Here is a 21,182-nt window from a genome sequence, read left to right on the forward strand (position 1 = left end):
CCATAACAATAGGTCTCGATGCCGAGACCTAAAAATGGCTTGGGCAGCAGGCATCAGTATTTTTAATGTATATTCAATTAATAAAAACCTGTTCTTGTGCTCGTCTGTAAATTAGCCAAACTGTACCACCATGCGGCAGACTGCCATCTGTGCCAGTGCTTACAATTATGTGCTGGTGCCGAGCACCGGAGGCCACTGGGTAAAATTAAGCACTGCCTACAACTATATTGTTGCCTCTTCAGTTACTGGTAACAACATATATAATATATTGCACACACCTTAAATGAAAAATAAATGTAATTTAAATTTATTGTGGGAAATTCATTTTTCTGGCAGGACAGCTCACTTGGTTCATGCAAAGACTTCAGATTTCTGTGAATGAAACTGGACAGTTACTGATTTGGGTCCTAGTCAGTGCACTGCGTAAGTAGTGGCTTGTATTCATAATGCTAAGAGATTCAAGTCTGTGATAAAAAGCAGTACTACCCACGGTATAAGATAGGTTTCACACAGTATAAATAGGTGGTTGTAAAATGTGCAAAAAGATTGTGTTTAACTTTTTACAGAGCTTTCAAAAGTTAATTTTTAGAAATATGCTGACTGTGCCTAGTGCAGAACTTTTTATATAGGTTTCCATTAAAAGGACAAGTTCCATATTTTATCAATTAAAGTCTATACTGGCTCCCAAGCAAGATTTCGATTTCTGATTAGCTTTTCTTTGAGGAAGCAGGCACCCTGAAGAGAAGTCTTGTTTCATCTTTAGCTGCCTCTCGCGTCTCTCACTTCAAAGTAGAAGAAACTCTTCACCCCCTCCTTTCAACCTGCTGCAACTCAGAATTCAGAAACTGTTGGTCTTTTTTTAAATCAAGAGTAAGGGAACAGTTTTGATCAAATTAACAAAGCTTGGGAACTCAGTTCCCCCTTCCCTTGCCCACTTTGACCTCCGATTGCTTGCAGCCTTAGAACTTTATTTTTCCCTTGTTGATTCCAACATTTTGTCAATAGATATGAATTGTTTGTTTAAAGATAATCATTTAGTTTTTTCAATTATTTGTGGCTTCGTTATATACCTCAAGAATACCGGTCTATCAATTACTGAGTGGGCTGCAGAAAAGAACATTATAAACTCTCTGCAAATATGTTTTTCGTAACAGCATAGGCACCATAGAGAGATGTTTGCATTTAAACCTAATCCTAGGTAAATACACAGTGGAAAAGCAAACACCATTATACCTTGCCTTCATGGACTTGCCCATGGCTTTTGACTGTGTAAACCGCTCTAAGCTGTGGCTCTTATTAGAAATGGGTACAAAAGGGGGTGGTGATGGACGGAGCATCTGAACCAATCAAACACTCACACCCAGTCAGCAGATCTGGGTTTAATCCATCACCGTTCTTTAGCCCACTCTGCCACCCCAGTTCAGACATGGCCATATGCAAATCAGTCTGACTCATGGGAACAGTCCAGCCCGAACTGCCAAGCCATGCCTTCCCTGGACCGGAAACAAGCTTCCGAGGACCGGTTTCTGGCATTTCAGCCGTCTTCAGCCCGGCTTGCTTGAATCCAGTGGCAAAGTGAGCAAGGGACTCACGTCTGAGCATACCCTGCCAACCTATGGGTCAGACTGATTTGCATATGGCCATGTCTGAACTGGGGTGGCAGAGTGGGCTAAAGAACGGTGATGGATCAAACCCAGATCTGTTGACTGGGTGTGAGTGTTTGATTGGTTCAGATGCTCCGTCCATCACCACCCTCTTTTGTATCGCTTTGTTCACCATAAGGGTGGCAGGGTATGCTCAGACATGAGCCCCTTGCTCACTTTGCCACTGGATTCAAGCAAGCCGGGCTGAAGACGGCTGGAATGCCAGAAACCGGTCCTAGGAAGCTTGTTTCTGGTCCAGGGAAGGCATGGCTTGGCAGTTCGGGCTGGACTGTTCCCATGAGGCACAGGGTCAGACTGATTTGCATATGGCCATGTCTGAACTGGGGTGGCAGAGTGGGCTAAAGAACGGTGATGGATTAAACCCAGATCTGTTGACTGGGTGTGAGTGTTTGATTGTTTCAGATGCACCGTCCATCACTACCCCCTTTTGTACCGCTTATTAGAAATGGGGCTGTTTGCGACACTTGTGCATTTCTTAGCAACAATGCATGAGAACACAAATGCCAGGGTAAGATTTGGACAGGAAAGGGAAAGTATCCAAAGGAATTAACACTTGACGCGAGGGCGACAAGGGTGCGTGCTTGCCCCGCTGCTGTTTATCTTATACATAAACAATCTTAACCCTATTTCTTGTACCTCCGATGCAGGAGTCCCACTTCCAGTATTGCTATATGAGGACAATGCAGTTCTAAAAGCTCGTACCCCAAAAGCTCTGCATTTGTTAGTCCACTCGTTCATGTAATTTATGGCCACCCTGGATTTACAGACTAATTTCTCCAAATCATTTGTAAGATGTGTGCGGCTCCAAGAGTACCTGCCTCACAAACTTTGCAATTGGCTCTAATCAACTGCTAAGCACAAGCACTTTTTCTTACCAGGGGATTACTTTGAATGCACCTGGCTTGTGGGTACCAAATATAACCCAGCGCAGGGTGAAGTTTTCTAGAGTAGTAGGGTCACTCTTTAGTCCCTCATTTCCCCCGAGTGGCAGGGCACTTGCATTGCTATTGCAGATATATGCCTCTCGATGTGTTCCGCAGGGCGAACAACCTTTACAACGCGGTCATTACACAGCGATACATCGCGGTCATTACAACGCAAGTCGTTACAACGACTGCCGCTGGATGGCGCTATACACTAAGGAATAGTATGATTTACTATTCAAACACCTTCCCTACTGTTACGTAGGCTGGAGTTAGAATAGTAAATCATACTATTCCTAAATCCAGTGCCTCTAGCGCAAGTCGTTTTAACAACTTGCGTTATAATAACTGCGATGTAACATATCGGGATGTAAATTATCGCGTTATAGCATCACATATTTGTTCCGCAGGCATCCTATGGGGTGGAAATATAGGGTGTTGCAGACCCTATGGTAATATGGTTATACAGGCAATGGAAAATCGTTTCTGTAATAAGATTCCGTCCTCCTATCTTACTCCCATTCTATTTGCCACAAAGACCTGGGTTTAAGCTATATGAGTGACCGCATCAGAACACGTCCACCACTGTTACGGTTATCCATTTGGAAAAGTGAAGAGACTTCTCTCAATAGAGACATAATTACTGACTGCCTAGCTTGCGATAAAGGCCTCTCTATTCTATGGATAGCTTATGCAAAGAAATCTTTTGAAGAGATCGGTTTAACCCATGTTTTTTTCTGATACAGCATTGAGAGTCAACCTAGGGAGAAAGCATGTACAAGCATTACTATTAACCCACGACAAGTGAAGAGGCGAAGTGTGGAAACATTAGATCCCTCTATTGCAGCTTACTTGTATTTGGGCTCTGCAGATTCTCCCACTAAATATTTAACTCTAGAGGGCGATGGGAACGCTCCTTGCTGTGGGAAGATACAATTAAATACTTACTCTGCTTCCAGAGTGATCTTGAATCTGGATTGTGCCCATGTAGCGACATCGCTGCATAATCAATGTTACATTTTATCTTTTTTTGTGTTTTTTATAAAGATTTATCAAAATGTTTTTTACGTTTTTTATGATGTCCAGAAACCTTGGAAAATGTTTTCAAGTCTATCATTCTTACAACTGCTATCTGATGATGATGCCTATTTTTATGTAAGTTCTTTCTTGCGTGCTGCAGTGCGATCTCGGGTCACAATGCACTTTGATTACATTTGTTTTTATTGGTCTTTTTTTTAAGTTGTATGTGTGTTATCTGTATCTTTCTCTGCTGATTAAAGATTTTTTTAAAATTACATTTCTTTATTGCATTTCAATTGGAAGAACAACAATCTGCAATCACAGTCCCCCTCAAAAAAAACCCTCCCCCCATCTGACTCCGCCGACAACCGTTGTACACACAGTTTCGTAACGCCTGTTTGATAAAAGTATACATAGCCGTTTAGCCAACAACCCGTAACAGGGCAGGCGGCATTTCACCACATTCGCTTATCTCATTGGTAATAAAAGACTCTGTGACAGGTTCGGAACCGCGACTCTGCTGATTAAAGATGTCCTGGAGAAACTGGTTATGCAATGTTCGTATTTATTGCATTTATGCACTTTATGGCTGCTTTTGCAGCCGAATAAAGTTAGATTTGACTTTGACTTTGAACTCAAGAACACCATTGGTGGATAAAAGCCAAAATTCTTGCCTGGCTGTTCGCATCAGGTTCAAGGGACATTACACCAATGAGCCAGAAAGAGTAGAGCCGGTACAGGTGTACATGGGGCTGCGCCGGCTCATAAAACAAACACCTCCGAAGGAGGGCGGGTTGTATTCAATGGCAACACTAAGCAGCCACCTAGGTACCCACCTGCAGCGGGCACAAGATCAAAGCCATCAATGCTGAACATGTGCCCCTTCTGTCAGGGCAGTGGATCATCTGACACACATCTTTGTAGAATCCCTTCTCTGACCTAGAAAGGCATGCCCTGCTCAGTGTGTGTTGGCATGCAGTTGAGGTGACATGGAGCTCTCCATTTTTTTATATTTTAATTGGTGAACACATTGAAGAAAGAGAACAAGTTTGCTGATTTGCCTTCCTTGCAGATATCACCTTCGAGTTGAGCTATTTTAGGAGATTATTTCTAGCTCATCCGTCCTCCAAAACATTTTCCTACATTTTTTGAAGCTCTTTACCAATGAGAAACTTCCCATCTAAGATAAGATGGTTGCCTATTTGGCCCACTGATTTCATATATTCAAAAAATTTCATGTGGTTAATCAGCATCTTTGGGTGGAGAAGAGATTTGTCCATGATGACAATTATGAACAAACAAGAAAAAAGTTAGCAAGAGCCTTTGCAGTAATAAATATATACATGTGTATTAAAGCACACGTGAGAAAGTAATTCACACATTTTTCTCAGAAGTGCAATTGGAAGCTTGTACATGTTGCAGGTTGTCAGCTATATTCTGGAACCTTTTTTGAATTTAAGTCTACAAGTAGGTGTACTCCATGTGTGAATTGGGTCCCTTGCTTTTATGTGTTAGATTACAATACACCATCATTACATTTTTCTGCTGAGCAAACCCAATTATGAAAAGAGGCTTGCAGGCACTACTTTTACAGACTCAGCAACACTTGCTATAGCAGTGGTGTAGCAAGGGAGGGTGGGCGGAAAGTCGTCACAAGTTTTGTGGGCAGTAGCCTCCTTCCCGCTCTTACCCGTAGCTGTCGTGGGGCAGCAAAAGCAGGAATTGCCGGCAACCCTACTCCTACAAGTGGCCGGGCTGCCAAACGCAGGGACCACCATGGGCAGCCAAAGGACTAGCTACGCCACTGTGCTAGAGAGACGGTGAAAGGTTAAAAACAACTGAGTCGAGATGGGATTGCGTACTGGTCCATGCAGGTGGTCTTCTAGAGATGATAACTCGACACTGATCTATGTCAGTTGTCTTTTTGGAGATGGTGATCGTTCATTGGTTCATGGAGATGGTCTTCTAGATATGGTTATTGTGCATTGATCCAAGGCAGTTGTCGCCTGGAGATGGGGACTACACTGGTCCATGTAGATGGTCTTCTAGAGCATTAATGGACACAGATTACTTTTGAAACAGTAACAAGGGAGACTGTAAACACTTGTGAATTAACACCCAGAGTGATACACTATGGCCATACCAAGGGGCAGTGGTGGCTCTCCCGCTTTGGCGGAGGAGCGTCGCCCCCTCCCAAGAATGGCAGAAAAGGTTGATAAAAACAATAATAAACACTTGTTTTAATTTTCCTTTGCTGCCGAATCTTGGGGGTGGGACATGGGGGGGGGGGGGTGACAGGCATTGAGGGGAGTGGTAGGTGCACTGCCTTCACTGCGCATGCTGGTTTGGCAGGCCATCTGAGACTGGTCAAACCATAATGTGCAGCGAAGCCTCTCTCCAACCCATCACCGCTGCTGGGTTGGAGAGAGCAGGCACAGACTCCCAGTCTTTCCTGGAGCGCAAATCAAGGGAACACAGGCCAATCCTGAAACATCTCTCATGTGTGAGAGCAGCTTCAGGATTGTCTGCAGGGAATTCTTGGAGCCCGTGCTGCCTGGAGAAGAGGAGCAGAAGACTGCAACTTGGCCGGCTGCAGGTACATTTTCTAAAATTACTTTTTCAAATTTCCCCCATGACACCTATGCCCCCCTCTCCTCCGCCTGCCCCGCTGCTCATCCAGCACATCACCCGCTACCACCAAGGGGCCAGTGGACAGAATAGTTATCATGTCCCAAGCTAAATGCACTGTCTCACCAAGTCATTGGTTCCCCTACTTCTTTCACCACTCAACATTGGCACAGCTACATCGATTAAGCCGATGAGTTGAAATAAAACATTATCCTTACCCCTATGCCTATATATGCCAAAAGGAGGAATTTCTACAAAAGACTACAAAACACGATGGCATGTACCAACCACAACTAAATCAATCTAGGCACATTGGTGAACAGAACCTTAAAGCGTTTTACATGTCAATTTGCTGGTTTGTGTTTTACTACTGCAACTCAAGGGTGTAAGGCTCATTGGCGAAACATAGATCTATGCAAAAGATTTTGCCTTTTCTCTTGCTTACTATATATTGCATTCCGCTACTGGTTGCTACTGTTTACGTCTCTTCTGTTACTGTCTTTTGCAGGGAAGCGAGAAGTCATCAAGCGAGCCCTCATCATCTTTGCTCATGAGGAGCGGACTTCATTCAACTATGCTATGAAGGAGGTGGCAGAGAATACGTTGAAGCAAAAAGGATGGGAGGTGACTGTGTCGGATCTGTACGCCATGAATTTTAACCCTGTGCTGTCGCGTAAAGATATAAAAGGTAGTGCAAGCCGGTACTGTCACACACAAGATCCTTGTAACTTTGTTTCTTCAAAGTTTCTCTCTGCTACTATAATGTCAATCACATTATTTTCTCTCTCAGGTAGTCCCAAGGACCCAACCCACTTCAAATATGCTGTTGAGACGGGCCAAGCTTGGAAAGAGGGCTCTCTAAGTGATGATATTGTAGAAGAACAGAAAAAGTTAGAAGCCGCTGATCTTATTATATTCCAGGTAAAGGATGATCTTCAAACATACTCCCATCCAAGACAAACGTGTCTTGCTGTGGGCATTTTTTAGAAGAGCACACAACTAAATCAGGAAAATCCAACTTTTGTCAAAAAGAGCCATAATCATGCCAGAGTTTCATGACATCCACATGGAAAGAATTTGGAAACAATGAGATAATATCGGAATAAATTATGTATCCTATGGTTTTTCCGAAAATCTGACATGGATTCACTCCTCAATTATATATGTTCACCTCCAAATGTAAGATACTCTTCCTTGGAGTTTTTTTTCTCCAGTTTTGTTAATGTAAACACTTCAGTAAATTTTTTAGTATGTATTAAGGAATTTGACTGAATTTTAGAGCCACTACCAAAGACCCACATTGAATTTAAACAACTGTCCGCAAAAATGCAGGAGATGAGACACTGTACCAAAACTGGGATACCAGACCAGAACCAGAATAGACTACTCAGAGCTCAGGAGATAGGGTCTCGAAGATGGAAACACAACTTTGGGTGCTTCATTTTGCAGGTACTGGCTGTGTCCTATGCGGTACTGCAGTAACACAAGGTAACCATTGTTAGCACGGTCAATCTCATGCTAGAGCTAAGTCAGGACTGGTTAAACGTAGTGTTTGAAATTTGGGAAGTGGGGAAAAAAAGTGTTTTTAAGGGTGAAAATGTACTTTTTATGACTGCATCTTCCTGGGAACGGATCAAATAATTGAAGCACTGTCTCTGTTTGCACCATGGGGCACCTTCAAAAGGTGTGCTGTGCGCCTTATTAAAAGTAAAGCGTTACCTCGAGGGCAGCTGCCAACACGGGCTGCCCAGAGGCAGAGCATTACTGGAATATGGAGTGGCTGTTTGAATCAGCCTCTCGATCTTTTGCTGTGCCTGGAGTACACCGTTTCGCCTGCTTGCAGGTGCAATGAGTGACTTCACCTGCCTCTCATGTCGCTCAGGGGTCTCACTCAGGGGTGCACTGACTGACTGTTTTGCATATTAGGGTCCAGGTGCAGAGATAATGTATTCCCCTCATTAGCATGGGACCATGCCCCATGCTAATGAGGGAACACCCCCTGGAGGTAGCACTAGCCTCCTATGTGCACCAGTGCTATCTGTATTACATAAGAGGGTGCACAAGCGTCTGCAGCTTCTGTAACACTATAATGCCCCGGGGATGCAGAAAACTGATGTGGTTTGTCTCAAGAGCTACACGTATAGGGCTTGTAGGTCCTTCATAGTTCTGACAATTGAATCTACTGTAGTTCCACTGCAACTGTGTTTCAGCTCGAGAACTGGCACACCCCTAGAATATATTTGATTTTGTTGAAACTACTACTTTTGCCTCAAATTGCACAAGCTGCAGAGAGTGCGGCCATAACAGTCTCCTGTTGTGGACCTCAATGATTCTTTGCTGAGGCATTTCAATAACCCTACCTTGACGCTCACCCATCAGCTTTAGGACACTCATGCCACCATGCTGTGGGACTCATCGCTTCCCCTTTGGTGGACATGGCCAACAGTGCAATGGGCTTCGCTGATACCACATGGTGGGTTTTACAGATATTCTGCTGTGGAGTTTACTGATATCTCCTGCATTGCTTACTGTGTGTATCCTGACTCTTTACTGTGAGACTTACTGAATCTGTCTGTGGGACTCACTGAAACCCTCATTGGCACTTACATACCTCCTGCTAACTCTTAATAGTGATTTCACCACATTTGTCTGATTGCAGTTCCCGCTGTACTGGTTTGGAATGCCCGCCATCATGAAAGGCTGGATCGAGCGAGTGTTTACGCACGGCTTTGCTTATGCATTACAAACCATGTACCAGAACGGACCCTTTAAGGTAAGGCCAGCTCGAGTCTATATAAGTGCATTTTTAAATTCTGTACACCCAGTAGTCACTGAGATTTGAGTTTTCAGGAAAAATTATTAATTTAGTTTTTGGATCTATGTCTAATGTCAATACTAATACTCCCCATCACCTTTTTCTTGAAATTCATTGTGTTTTCTTTCTTAATGAACAGAGCCTTGAATCTGATTACATTCTCCCATTGTCCAGACTCATTTACTTCCAAGACAGACAACCTCATCTGTTCTCCCTTCCCTCTCCTCTCCTCCCCTCCCCTTCCCTTTCCCCGCCCCTCCTGCCACCACTCCCCTTTCCCCCACCCTCCCCTCCCCTGACCTCGCATTACCTTTCCCTTCCCCTCTCATCCTGCCTTCACTCCCCTTCCCTTCCCATCCCCTCCCTCCCCCTCCCTGACCTCCACTCCACTTCCCTTTCCTTCTCCTCCCCTCCTGCAGCCCCTCCCACCCCCTTCCCTATCTCTTCCCCTTCCCTCCCATTATCCTCCCCTTCCCACCCCTCCCTTTCCCCTCCCCTCTTCCCTGACCTGATCTCCCCTTCCATCCCTTCCATTACTTTCACTTCCCATCCCCTCCACTTCCCTGCCCTACCATTACCCTCCCTTTCCCTCCTGCCACCACTCCACTCCCCTTCCCTTTCTCTCCCCTCCCCTCATGCTCCTTTCCCTGACCTGACCTGACCTCCCCTCCCCTCCCCTTCCCTTCCGTCCCCCCTTCCTCTACTCCTCCCTCCCCTCCCATTCCCTTCTCCTCCCCCTCCCCTTCCCTGCCTCCTATTATCCTCCCCTTCCCCTCCTGCCCCCTTCCCTGACCTCCCCTCCCTTCCCCTGCCCTCTCCTCCTGCCACCTCTCCCCTTTCCTCTCCTCCCCTCTCCTCCTTTTCTCTTCCCTCCCCATCCTTTCCCCCCCTCTCCTCCTGCCGCACCTCCCCTCTCCTCCTGCCGCCCCTCCCATTCCCATTCCCATTCCCCTTCCCCTCCCTTCCCTTCCCTTCCCTTCCCTTCCCTTCCCTTCCCCTTCCCCTTCCCCTTCCCCTTCCCTTCTCCGTCCCTGCCCTCACCTTCCCTCCCCTCCCCTCCCCTTCCACTCCCCTTACCTCCCTTCATTTTCAGACTATTCTACTCTCATCTGTTGTTACATTACTAGTAGCCCCCAACCATACATTACAGGCTTCTTCGTTCTCTCTGACTTGCACATTACACTGACCCCTCCACTCTCTCCACCATTTAGATCTCTAGGCTCCTCTAGCATCTGCCAGCTCTGTGTGGCTCAGGCTCTTTTACTGTTTTTCCCCTCTCATCTTCTGTCTTCACTTTTCTGCTCTTCCGGGCTCACGGTTTATAAAGCCCTCTGCTCTCTCCCAAACATAAAGAGCACGGTTGCTCTCTCGAACCCCGACACTACCAATATCTTCTGTTTTCTCCTGCCCTCACATTCTCTTCTTCTCCCTCTTACACTTCCTCACCCAGAAGCCTCTTCTCTCTCCCAAAGTTAAATGATACCGACTCACCTATTGGCAGTCCTCAGTGACCTTCTAGATCACTTACCGTACAGTCTAGTGTGCCATGCTTTTTGTTGGATTCCTTTATTATTGTTGCTCACCAAAGGCTGACCTGGGTGGTATGACCAACCCAAGTGCTTCGATGACCTGGATGAAACCCCTGGTATATTCTTTGTCTGTGATTTAGAAATCAGTTTTGCCAGAAGCACTAAGTACTACTGCACATCCTGATGCTTTCCACATTAGCCAGTACTTCTTTGAAGCATTCAAATTTTTGCACCCAAAATTAATTTACTCATCTTTGATGTCAATGTGCTAGACTTGCGGTACAAAAGGGGGTGGTGATGGACGGAGCATCTGAACCAATCAAACACTCACACCCAGTCAACAGATCTGGGTTTAATCCATCACCGTTCTTTAGCCCACTCTGCCACCCCAGTTCAGACATGTCCATATGCAAATCAGTCTGACCCTGTGCCTCATGGGAACAGTCCAGCCCGAACTGCCAAGCCATGCCTTCCCTGGACAGGAAACAAGCTTCCGAGGACCGGTTTCTAGCATTTCAGCCGTCTTCAGCCAGGCTTGCTTGAATCCAGTGGCAAAGTGAGCAAGGGACTCGCGTCTGAGCATACCCTGCCAACTTATGGCTAACAAAGCGGTACAAAAGGGGGTGGTGATGGACGGAGCATCTGAACCAATCAAACACTCACACCCAGTTAACAGATCTGGGTTTAATCCATCACCGTTCTTTAGCCCACTCTGCCACCCCAGTTCAGACATGGCCATATGCAAATCAGTCTGACCCTGTGCCTCATGGGAACAGTCCAGCCCAAACTGCCAAGCCATGCCTTCCCTGGACCGGAAACAAGCTTCCGAGGACCGGTTTCTGGCATATCAGCCGTCTTCAGCCAGGCTTGCTTGAATCCAGTGGCAAAGTGAGCAAGGGACTCGGGTCTGAGCACACCCTGCCAACTTATGGCGAACAAAGCGGTACAAAAGGGGGTGGTGATGGACCACCCCCTTTTGTACCGCAATGTGCTAGACTTGAGCACCTGTGAGGACCCCTGTACTTCTCCTCTGCATTCTCCTAAACCCTGAATCTCAGGATTTTGTGATACAACGGGTATTATAAAAGCCTTAGATGATGATGCTAATGCCACTCAGGAGTCGCCATATTTCCTCTCGTAGGTGCCCCTTCTGTCTATTGGAAAATGTAGGACCACTGACCGTGTTTCCATCTGCCTCTGTCAAATAATGTTGCATATGTTGGGGGGGTTGCTAATGCCAGGGAGCAATCAACGCAGAATTAATTCTTAAATAATGTGACTTATTTAAAGCAGTGTCCACCAAAAACCTCTTTAGTTTTAACACCACCATGGAGCATTAAACACTTGAAAAAAAGTCAATTTGAGGGTGTGGGGTTAGGGAAAGCAAGAACTGTTTGTAAATCATTTTTAGTGAGGTCTCCCTCTTAACAATATATTGGGAAAAATATAAGTGGCATCAGAAACACATCCTTAATGTATTCTTTCATTGTCATGGTGCAGCTGACCAGCTTCACAATTTGGCACTGAGTCAGGCTTGGAAATGCCTGGTGGGGCTTAGGGAACACTTTTGAAAGACTGGGGTGTAAGTGGCTGCTTTTAGGGATGAGGATTCATCAGCTCTCCAGCCATCACTTAGCATATGTTGTAGAAATATATATTATTTGCCCTCAGATCCTCCTGGAGATGGTCGGACTCACTTGCTATACTAAAGTAAGTATGACCACATTTTCCAGGGCTGCTTTTAGTTCCCAGTCCATCCCTGAAAGGATTGCTATGTCAATTGCTGCAAAGATACACAGATGCTGGCTTGAACCTCATCCACATCAGCAGCAGTCAAAATGCCTTACTGCCTGTGTGTTCGCTCAACATGTAGCTCATTTCTAGTCTTGTGGGAAATGAGAGCCACAGGACAGGGCTCAGTTCCCTTTCCCACTAGGGCCACTAGGCGTGTGGCCCAAACTTAGGCGACAACCTGGAACCTTCGACCTTTGCTTCAGTGTTGATGTTGGCAGTAGGTAATGCTTAGGCACTATATTGTTGTCTCTGCCCAAAGATCACAAGGTGTGACAAACAACTTGATTGGAGGTTCACACAAGGGCATAAAGGGATCACTTATGGGGATATTTGATCCATCGAAGCTTTCATGAATTGGTATTTGGTCACACAACACCTGCAATCATCTTTCATTGATAACACTCTTTCAGGCTGTAGTGGGCTCTTCACATAATTCCCACCTATTGCCCCCATTTGCTGTCCAGGGTTCCATAACTATGACAGATCCAGTCCACTCTGTCCTCTGAAGTGGTGGTGAACCATTCCTAGACTTGGAAACTCCAAGTAATGGCTGAGATTGGGCCTAATCCCCACCTCCTGCTTTCAGGAATCCCTGCCTCAGATACTGGTTGTGTACCTTCCTGGAAGGGCCTCCCTTGGTAGCACCCTGAAGTCCTAAGCATTGAACTTCGCCGGATGCTTCCCTTTTTGCAAGCAGCCAATCACAGGTTCTCTTTCAACTTTTAGATCATTCCACCTCTTCAACCACACCACCTATGTTTCTGGCCAATCACACACTATCAGTTAGGCCCTACCCACACAGACCAACAAGCCTACCTCCTGTTACTAGTGAAAACCTAGAGTTACACCGTTTGCACCTAAGGGGAAGAACTACCGTACAAAGCAACCAATAGGAGCACGCACATAGTTCGTTTACCCTCTAAAAATGGCATTCACTACCGCATTCTAGACTATGTAGTTGCGAGAGCACTCCATTTGTAGCAAAGGGGCCCTATAATTTCCCTTTGTGAGATGGTTTTCTTTCAGGGTCCCTTTGGTCCTCATGTGCTGCTTACAGAAATCAATTAAAAGTCAGGGCTTTAAGTGGGCCGGGTCCTGCCAGTGCTCAGCCCCCACAGTACTAAAAAGCAGGTGCTGAGATGGCTCCCTATTGGGCTCTCCATTTTTGCCTTCACCCTGGGTGAAGAAATAAATCTTAACTCCGCAGCGGTGCCACCCTTCACTGCCTTTGATGTAACTTCAAAGAGACTCGTTACAGTTCTTTCAGTCTCATCATTTCAGAACTGAAGCATTTTCAATGTTCTATATAACGAAGCCATAGTTGTTGCTTATTTATCTTATGCAACTAGCAACCACTGACAAAGCCAATAGTCCTGGCTTGTTGTAGGTGTAATATTATTTGTTGTATTATATATCTGGATGCCATGACAGAAGCAGCAAAATACCTGTTGGGCGTCACACCATGCTAAACACAGATTTTCAGTTTACATGTTTTTAATCCAAGCCCTCAATTACATTGGCCATGCCCCTTTGGAAGACCGCCCTCCCCCCGTCTTGTCATCCTATTTAATCTAAAGCTCTGCGGCGGGTAGCACAAATTGGCAATGTCAGTTGGCAGAAAGGCCAAGGATCGAATGGGCAAGATTACTAGATTGTTTTCCTTCAGTGATTAATTTTGAAATCCTCTTACACCTGTGTATCTCATACGATCTGTCAGGTTTCATGTTTTCATAATGCTTCCTTTTTACCGCTGGTCAGGGAGTCTCGTCCGCTAAGATTTAGGAACGTCGCCCCACTGCCCTGCGAGCAGTAGTTAAAGGAAAACTAAAATGATAATAACCAGCATTATTATCATTTTAGTTTTCCGTTTCCTGATGTGGGCGGGGCAGGGGCCAGGAGGAGGAGTGGTTGGTCCACTCTAAAGTGTGCATAACTGTTTGGCCGGCACTCTCAGGCCGACCATAACAGTCATGCGCACTTTGTATGTTCTGCACCCAGGCTGCATTACAGCCTGGGTGTAGAATATGCCCAGGCCCCCATTCCCCGTCCGAGCGCCGAACCAGCGGTGGCTAGGGAAGTCAGGAGCCTGGGTGCTTCCTGGTTCCTGCTTCCAGGAGCAAGAGGTGGAGGCGGTGCCCTGCCGGGTGGCCAGCCTGAAGGTTTTTTTTTTTATTTTTCATTATTTTAATTTACACACCCACGCCTCCTCCTCCCCCTGCCCTGCCACCCCGGTAAATAGAGGCCACCACTGCCTCTGGTTATTCCACGGTTTTGCTGTGATACACCCGGTAATCTACAAATCGCATTTGAAGTCCACAAAGGACTCGATTAAAAAACACCAGGGCTCAAGTCCTAAAAAAAGAAGTGGGGGAACTCACCATGTTAGGCAGAATGGGTGTGACATCACTGTGTGTGACATCATAGGAAGGGACATCACTGGATGTGACATCACAGGAAGTGACATCAGAGAAAGTGACATCACAGCGTGTGACATCACATGTGGCATCACAACCCATGACCTCACAGGAAATAATATCAGATCCTAAGACCTCACACATGTTTAGGGCTATCATGAGTACATTTGAGTGCATTACAATATTTAACAAATTAGATTTTGCATTGGGTTGTGCCAAAAAATGTACTCAACCCAGACGCAAAATCTGGGCCTGACTTATACATTTAATTTTTAAACCCTGCCACAAAGAAATTGGCAACAAAGAGAAATGTGGGAGTAAATCTGCTCTTCCTAATTGGTTGCAATGTCTGTATTTTAAAATATCTTATGGGGTTAAGGCACCTGCTGCAGAGATCTTTGGGTGCCAGCTAAATCTCAGAGAATAATATCGGTAACATAGCTCTGGAGGTAGTGTATTTGCTGGAGAGATCCGTGTTTTGAATAGTCGAGTAAGTAAAGCACTCCGACACCCTGCATTGGGATGAGTACTGGCACTACTCATCCCAATGCAAGGTGTCAGAGCGCCTTACATCACACGTACACAAATAACAATTTAAATTCCTATATTTTGTATTATTTATTTTATAGCACCTTAGCAGCACAGTGGTGTTAATCCCTTACACGCGGGGCTAATTCCCCCGCGGCGCGGAGGAGCGGGTGCCGCAGCGCCGCGGTATTCATGACAAGTCCAGCTCGTCATGCTGCACAGTGGAGCTGTGCTCATGATGAGCTGGTTTCGTCATGACTCCGCCTACTCCTTCAGAACGCCCGCACAGGTGGGGAATTCACCAAGCGTGGGAGGGCCGCGGCAGTTATGACGAGCTCGGATCGTCATGAGCACAGCTCCACTGTGCCTCATGACGAGCTGAGCTCGTCATAAGCATCGAAGGGGTTAAGGTGCTATAAAAGAAATAAAACAAAATGTTGGTACTTACATTGTTATCAGGGTAAATACTGGGGCGACCAATACGTCTGACATTCTTACAGTGCATGCATTTATACACAGGACTGAACAAAGGCAAAAGCATTTGTCTCTTAAGTATCTGTGAAGTGATAAGATGTGAGCCTTTGTTTCCCTTCCAGTGCATCTAGGTGTGAGGCTCTCCATAGACCTAGCCAGGATACTTCAACAAAAAGAGGCCTAATGGCCCCTTAACTTTGGCCTTTGTTATGGGCCCAGCTTTCATCTGATAGGCCCCTGCCCCACCTGCACGTTGCTGCTCGGAACAAAAGCAGGCAACGTGCAGACGCTGCTGAAAGTGGGTCTGGTGGCTCAGTGGACTAAAGCAGCAACGGCAGGGGCTTGTGTTCAACCTCATGGTCACAGGTTCAAATCCTGGCGGGTCCACTCAGCCTTTCATGCATATGAGGTCGATAAAATGAGTACCATTGAGTTGGGTAACAATAAACATCTGTTATTCAGCGCCAGGACACCTTCGGGTAATCGTGCACGCTACAAATACACCTGTTCAGTGTCCTGTGTCAAAACATTACATCTGGACAAATTCAGCATGTTTCTGTCATTCCAAGAGAAGCAGGACAGGAATGTGGCACTCTGCTGAAAGTGGCCAGCTTTACCGCAGGGTAGACGGCGTCTTCTCTCTGAAAATAATGGGTAGAACGCGTCTCCCCCGTCTGCCCTCAACTCGAGCCCTGCAAGTCACTATTGACAAATATGAGTAGTACTGATATTTGCACTTAAGATCTATTCGTAAGGTGATGTTATATCTTAACACCTCCTTGTATGTTTTACATTTTAGACTGTAATGTGTCTGAGAGTTCTATATAAGGAAACAACTGCAGTACAGGGGTGACAGACACTCTAACAAGTTGCATATAGAGCTTAGTTCATCCATGTGGAGAGGATATTCGCTTAACCGCATAAAATGCCGCAGCATCCTGTGGCGAAAGGGATCCAGTTTTCAATCAAGAAAGTGCATTCCAAGCCCACGATACCCAGCAGGGCTACCAACGTCATGCCAAGATTTGCTCTATAGAGCTTGGTAAACAAAGTGGGGATACTTAAGACACTTGAGCAGAAGCAAGCTTCATAGAGCAAGATCTCCTTTAGAGGTGCATGGGACATCGGTGCCTAGCCCTGGTGGAGCTAGGAGTGCATAGGTTTTGTACACTATGGATTACCTGATTTTACCTGATTTAATTTGACATTGCCTAAATATTTTGCATTGCTTAAACATTTATTTATATAATGCATTATGCATATTTTTTAATAAAATACTCAATTTACATCACAGCATCTAATTGAGGTTTGCCTTGAGAGAGGAGAAAGTCATCTGTTTAATGTCCTTGCTCTGACATGACTGCATGCCACTGAGACAAGAAAGCATGTATATGCCCTCAAATCTGCCCTGTGGTAGGCTCAGCCTTCACCATGGCCAGAAAAATACACCTGTTCAGGTGTATTCAGTCTATTCATGTGATGATATCACAATGTTGGGAGGCTCTATCCTCACGCCCAGTTAGCTTCTAAGAGATGTGTAATATGGGCTTTGTTGAGACATCAACATGTTAGTAAAACATGAGAGTGTAGAGATAGGATGAATGGAAAAAGCCAGCACAATTGTAGAATTGTGAAATTGTCTCGAATGATCATTGTGGTGATCAGATTCGAAGTGTTGAAGAGAAATGCTGTGACTGGATGGTAGTGAAATGATGTCTTCTACGAGGAATCTAAATTTACCTTTGCTTATGTTCAATAGTAAATTTGTGTCTTTTGCGGGTATGTTGAAGTACATATAATTAACATGTTAGCACATACATTCAACTAATATTATGAATTATAACCACAAATCAGCTACTTGATGACTAAAATTATGCCCTATTCTCAAAGAGCACTAAGGCTGAAAGTTTTTTTTACTAAATATTCGCTAAAACAAACAATATCCTTGCTGATTGGAGCTCAATGTCTTTTATTCACCAGCACTTGGGATACTGTGGGGTTTATTTTGAACAGAAGTCTGTACATTTTATTTCTCACCAGAAATTGCATTGTTTTTTTCTACAGAAAAAGAAGGCCTTATTGTCTTTCACCACTGGCGGGGTAGAGTCATCTTACGGTCCATCGGGTATCCATGGAGATATAAACCTGATTCTGTGGATGATACAGGTAAGATCTGAATGCATGTACCACGGCGGCTCTGTACACCTATATATGAAACAGATATGGTCCTCAACAAATTAACAGGGCAGGGTTAATTTTGAAACAGTCATCAAAGTACTTACATATATTATATACATATTATGTCTTCTAGAAGGTCACCCTCATGTACCAAACCATCCTTTGCAGCATCCTCTGTGCCTTTCTAGTAAGAGCATCCTTCTGAGTGACTCTTTCGAAACTCGCAGCAAACATGCCTTATATAAGGAAACAGAATTTTGAGAAATCGAAAAAAAACTATGGGACATATTTTCAAGAAAGGGCGTTACATTATCGCCGCTTTTATCGGCAGGAAACTGCCGATAAAGCGGCGATAAAGGGCTTGATAATATGCTCTATGGAATTCCAACCGAAGCCCATGTTAGATGTCTTCACATATAACATGGGCTTCGATTGGAATTCCATAGAGCATATTATCAAGCCCATTATCGCCGCTTTATCTGCAGTTTCCTGCCGATAAAAGTGGCGGTAATGTAATGCCCTTTCTTGATAATATGCCCCTTTGTCTTTCTTGGTTTCCACACCAAAGAAATACAACTCTTTCTCAGGAACGTGTTCGCTCACGCCTTGCCTGAGCCCCCTTAGGAACATATTGCTAAGCCTTTTATCAAAGAAATTCCTCATGAGCAGTGACCTTCCATTTTCTTGCGAGAGTGGTCCTGCATCTTCCCATGCCTTCTAAACATGACCCCTGGCTACTTGCGGGTCTCCAATGTACCGCCTTGAGTTTAGGCCGGTAACTGCCAGGAGTCCATCGACTTCACAACTATTCCCCTTTTACTGTATTTCATATTAGTTCTATTTGTTTTCCAAAATACTGTACTGTTTCCATCCTTTGTGTGGTCCAGAAACACTTTTTCTGAACTATATAATCAACTTTTGATATATCCATCCTACCCCTCTCAGAAATGTAAAATGTTTCCTTCCTTCCTGCAACGTTCCTGAACAGCTAAAAATTCCCATTTCCATTCTCGTGGGTTTGTCATATTCTTCTCTATATACATTTATGTTTGGTATGTATATATCTTCTAGTGCAGGATAACACTTGATATCGAAATGGTTCAATCTGAGATTAAACTTGGCAAACATTTTTCGAGAGATGTTTCCCTGCCTTTGCTTCATTAGAGCACAATAGCATTTTCATTTCTTTTTTATATAGCTTATCAACTGGGGGATGTTCTTTAAAGCCATTAGAAGTAGGGTACCTGACAGTAAGCAATTTAAAGGTATATGGGACATTCTCCACGAATAATGGATGAATAGGGGATGCTTCAACCGTTGGATTTCTCTTCGTATATCATTTTGATTCAAGACCAGCTCTAAAATAAGGCAATTTCAGGCATCAGCCTTTTGACCCAGGAGCAGAGGGGCACTAATTTGCCTCATGGGGTGAGGGTTGGGAAAAGGTACATTTGAATACTTGCATAGTGATATGTTATTTTTTAGTGGGAAGAGCCCCAGTGCCCGTATTGTACATAGGGCGTACTTTCCCTGTTTGCACCACCGCGCACCTTTTAAAAGTTGCGCTTGGCACAGACTGTAATGGTGCACCTCATTACCTTAAATGCACTGTCCTCAGGGCAGCAGCGGCCAGAAGCCTGCCCTGGGACAGCACATTCAGTGAGATACGGAGCAGCTGCTTCTAAGTGGATCCATGTTTCACAGTGCTGGCGACAACCCTCCTGCACTTTAAAGAGGTGACACCATTTTTGGATCATCCAAAGTAATCCTGCTGAAAAAATGTTTGCCTCTGTGCCCACGTCCATATTATAGTGCGGGTGCAAAGTGATTATCTCATTTGCATGTGGCCACGCCCTTATGCAAATGAGAGGATGCCCTCTGAAGATAGCACTGGTGCTACATGTGCCCCAGAGCTATCGGTATTACAGAAGGGGCTGCAAAAGCATCTGAGGCCCCTTCTGTAATCCATAGTGCCCGATGGAGCAACAAGCGTGTGCACACGCCTGTTCACCCCGGCTAAGAGGCGCTATGTGTAATATGGCCCCTGATAGGCAAAGTGATGGCAATCAATACATCCCAAAGACCGCGGTATCAGATTTTATCAGATGCAATTTTTATCGCACGAAAGATCAGGCAAATTATTATGAGGGACCTTAGTTGTAATCAGGCCTGTAGAATGTTTCAAAGCTCCACCTGCAAGGGCTGGGCACATTTCTCATTCACACTTTAATATATGTGCATCTCTTGTGTGATCTCCAGAATGGATTACTGAACTTCTGTTGTTTCCAAGTCCTGGCGCCCCAGCTGTCCTACGCGGTCTCACACATGCCTAATGCGGGACGCGCGCAGCTCCTAGAGGCCTGGAAGATTAGACTGGAGAACATCTGGGAAGAGAACGCCATCAGCTTTGTGCCCGGAAGTGACTTTGACATTTCCGTTCCTGGTGGGAGCTTTGCACTAAAGAAGGATGTGGAGGAAGCCAACGCCCACCGGAAATACGGCCTGACAGTAGGGCAACACCTGGGGAAACCTGTCCCTCCTGATGATCAAGTTAAAGCTCCAAGCAGTAAGAACTGAATCAAACGATTGTACACCACAAACGTCTCCTTGATTTGTAATTTTACACTCATGTCGAAGAGATCTATTTTAAAATAAAGTCTCGAAAATGAAAAGTTTTGTTTGTTTACAGTACTTCAACGTTCTCAATTAATGTCAAATAAATATGCATAGAAAAAAAGGATGGAAAGAGTCTAGCTGAGCTACTGAGGAACCACCCCACTTCAGCCCTTGGGGCCGATTAGGATGGCGGGCGGACACCCTAGCAGTGCTGGGACCAGCCGCTAGTGGTGCGGCGGTCCCGCACCTGCAATTAGGATGCCACAGTGGCGAGGCATCCTCCATTCCCAGCATTGTGGGGGGCGGTGCTCACAGCACCGCCCGCCACAATGCTGGGAATGCACAGTGTGCATTGTCATGCACAAGGTAACAGCCACTGCTCGGTGCCTGCCACCTTGTTCATGACAATGTAGGGGGGTACCATAGGTACCCCCATGTGCATCCCCATTAAACTGGGGGCCCACAACGGCCCAGACAGCAAAATCTGCATGCCTTTCCTTGGCGGCATGACCGCCACGAAAAGGCCGCTTCCCACACCCATGCTAATATGGATGGCCACCATATCTAGCCCCTTTTCCGCCCGGTTGACTGGTCAACCT

The 21,182-nt window shown here is 45.3% G+C and overlaps 1 protein-coding gene across 1 annotated transcript in view; it reads left to right on the forward strand.

Annotated features, from left to right (window-relative positions):
- Positions 1-20,639, forward strand: part of LOC147673754 (NAD(P)H dehydrogenase [quinone] 1-like) — a 33,093-nt gene extending 12,454 nt beyond the window's left edge. The window contains exons 2-6 of the mRNA XM_086947679.1: positions 6,744-6,923; positions 7,026-7,156; positions 8,895-9,008; positions 17,854-17,955; positions 20,227-20,639. Of these exons, the coding sequence (XP_086803805.1) occupies positions 6,744-6,923; positions 7,026-7,156; positions 8,895-9,008; positions 17,854-17,955; positions 20,227-20,544 (845 nt within the window). The 3' untranslated portion in view covers positions 20,545-20,639. The remainder of the gene's footprint in view (positions 1-6,743; positions 6,924-7,025; positions 7,157-8,894; positions 9,009-17,853; positions 17,956-20,226) is intronic.
- Positions 20,640-21,182: the final 543 nt, after the last annotated feature.

This window comes from Lissotriton vulgaris, chromosome 12, assembly GCF_964263255.1.
Source record: "Lissotriton vulgaris chromosome 12, aLisVul1.2, whole genome shotgun sequence".
In the NCBI taxonomy this organism is placed as follows: Eukaryota; Metazoa; Chordata; class Amphibia; order Caudata; family Salamandridae; genus Lissotriton; species Lissotriton vulgaris.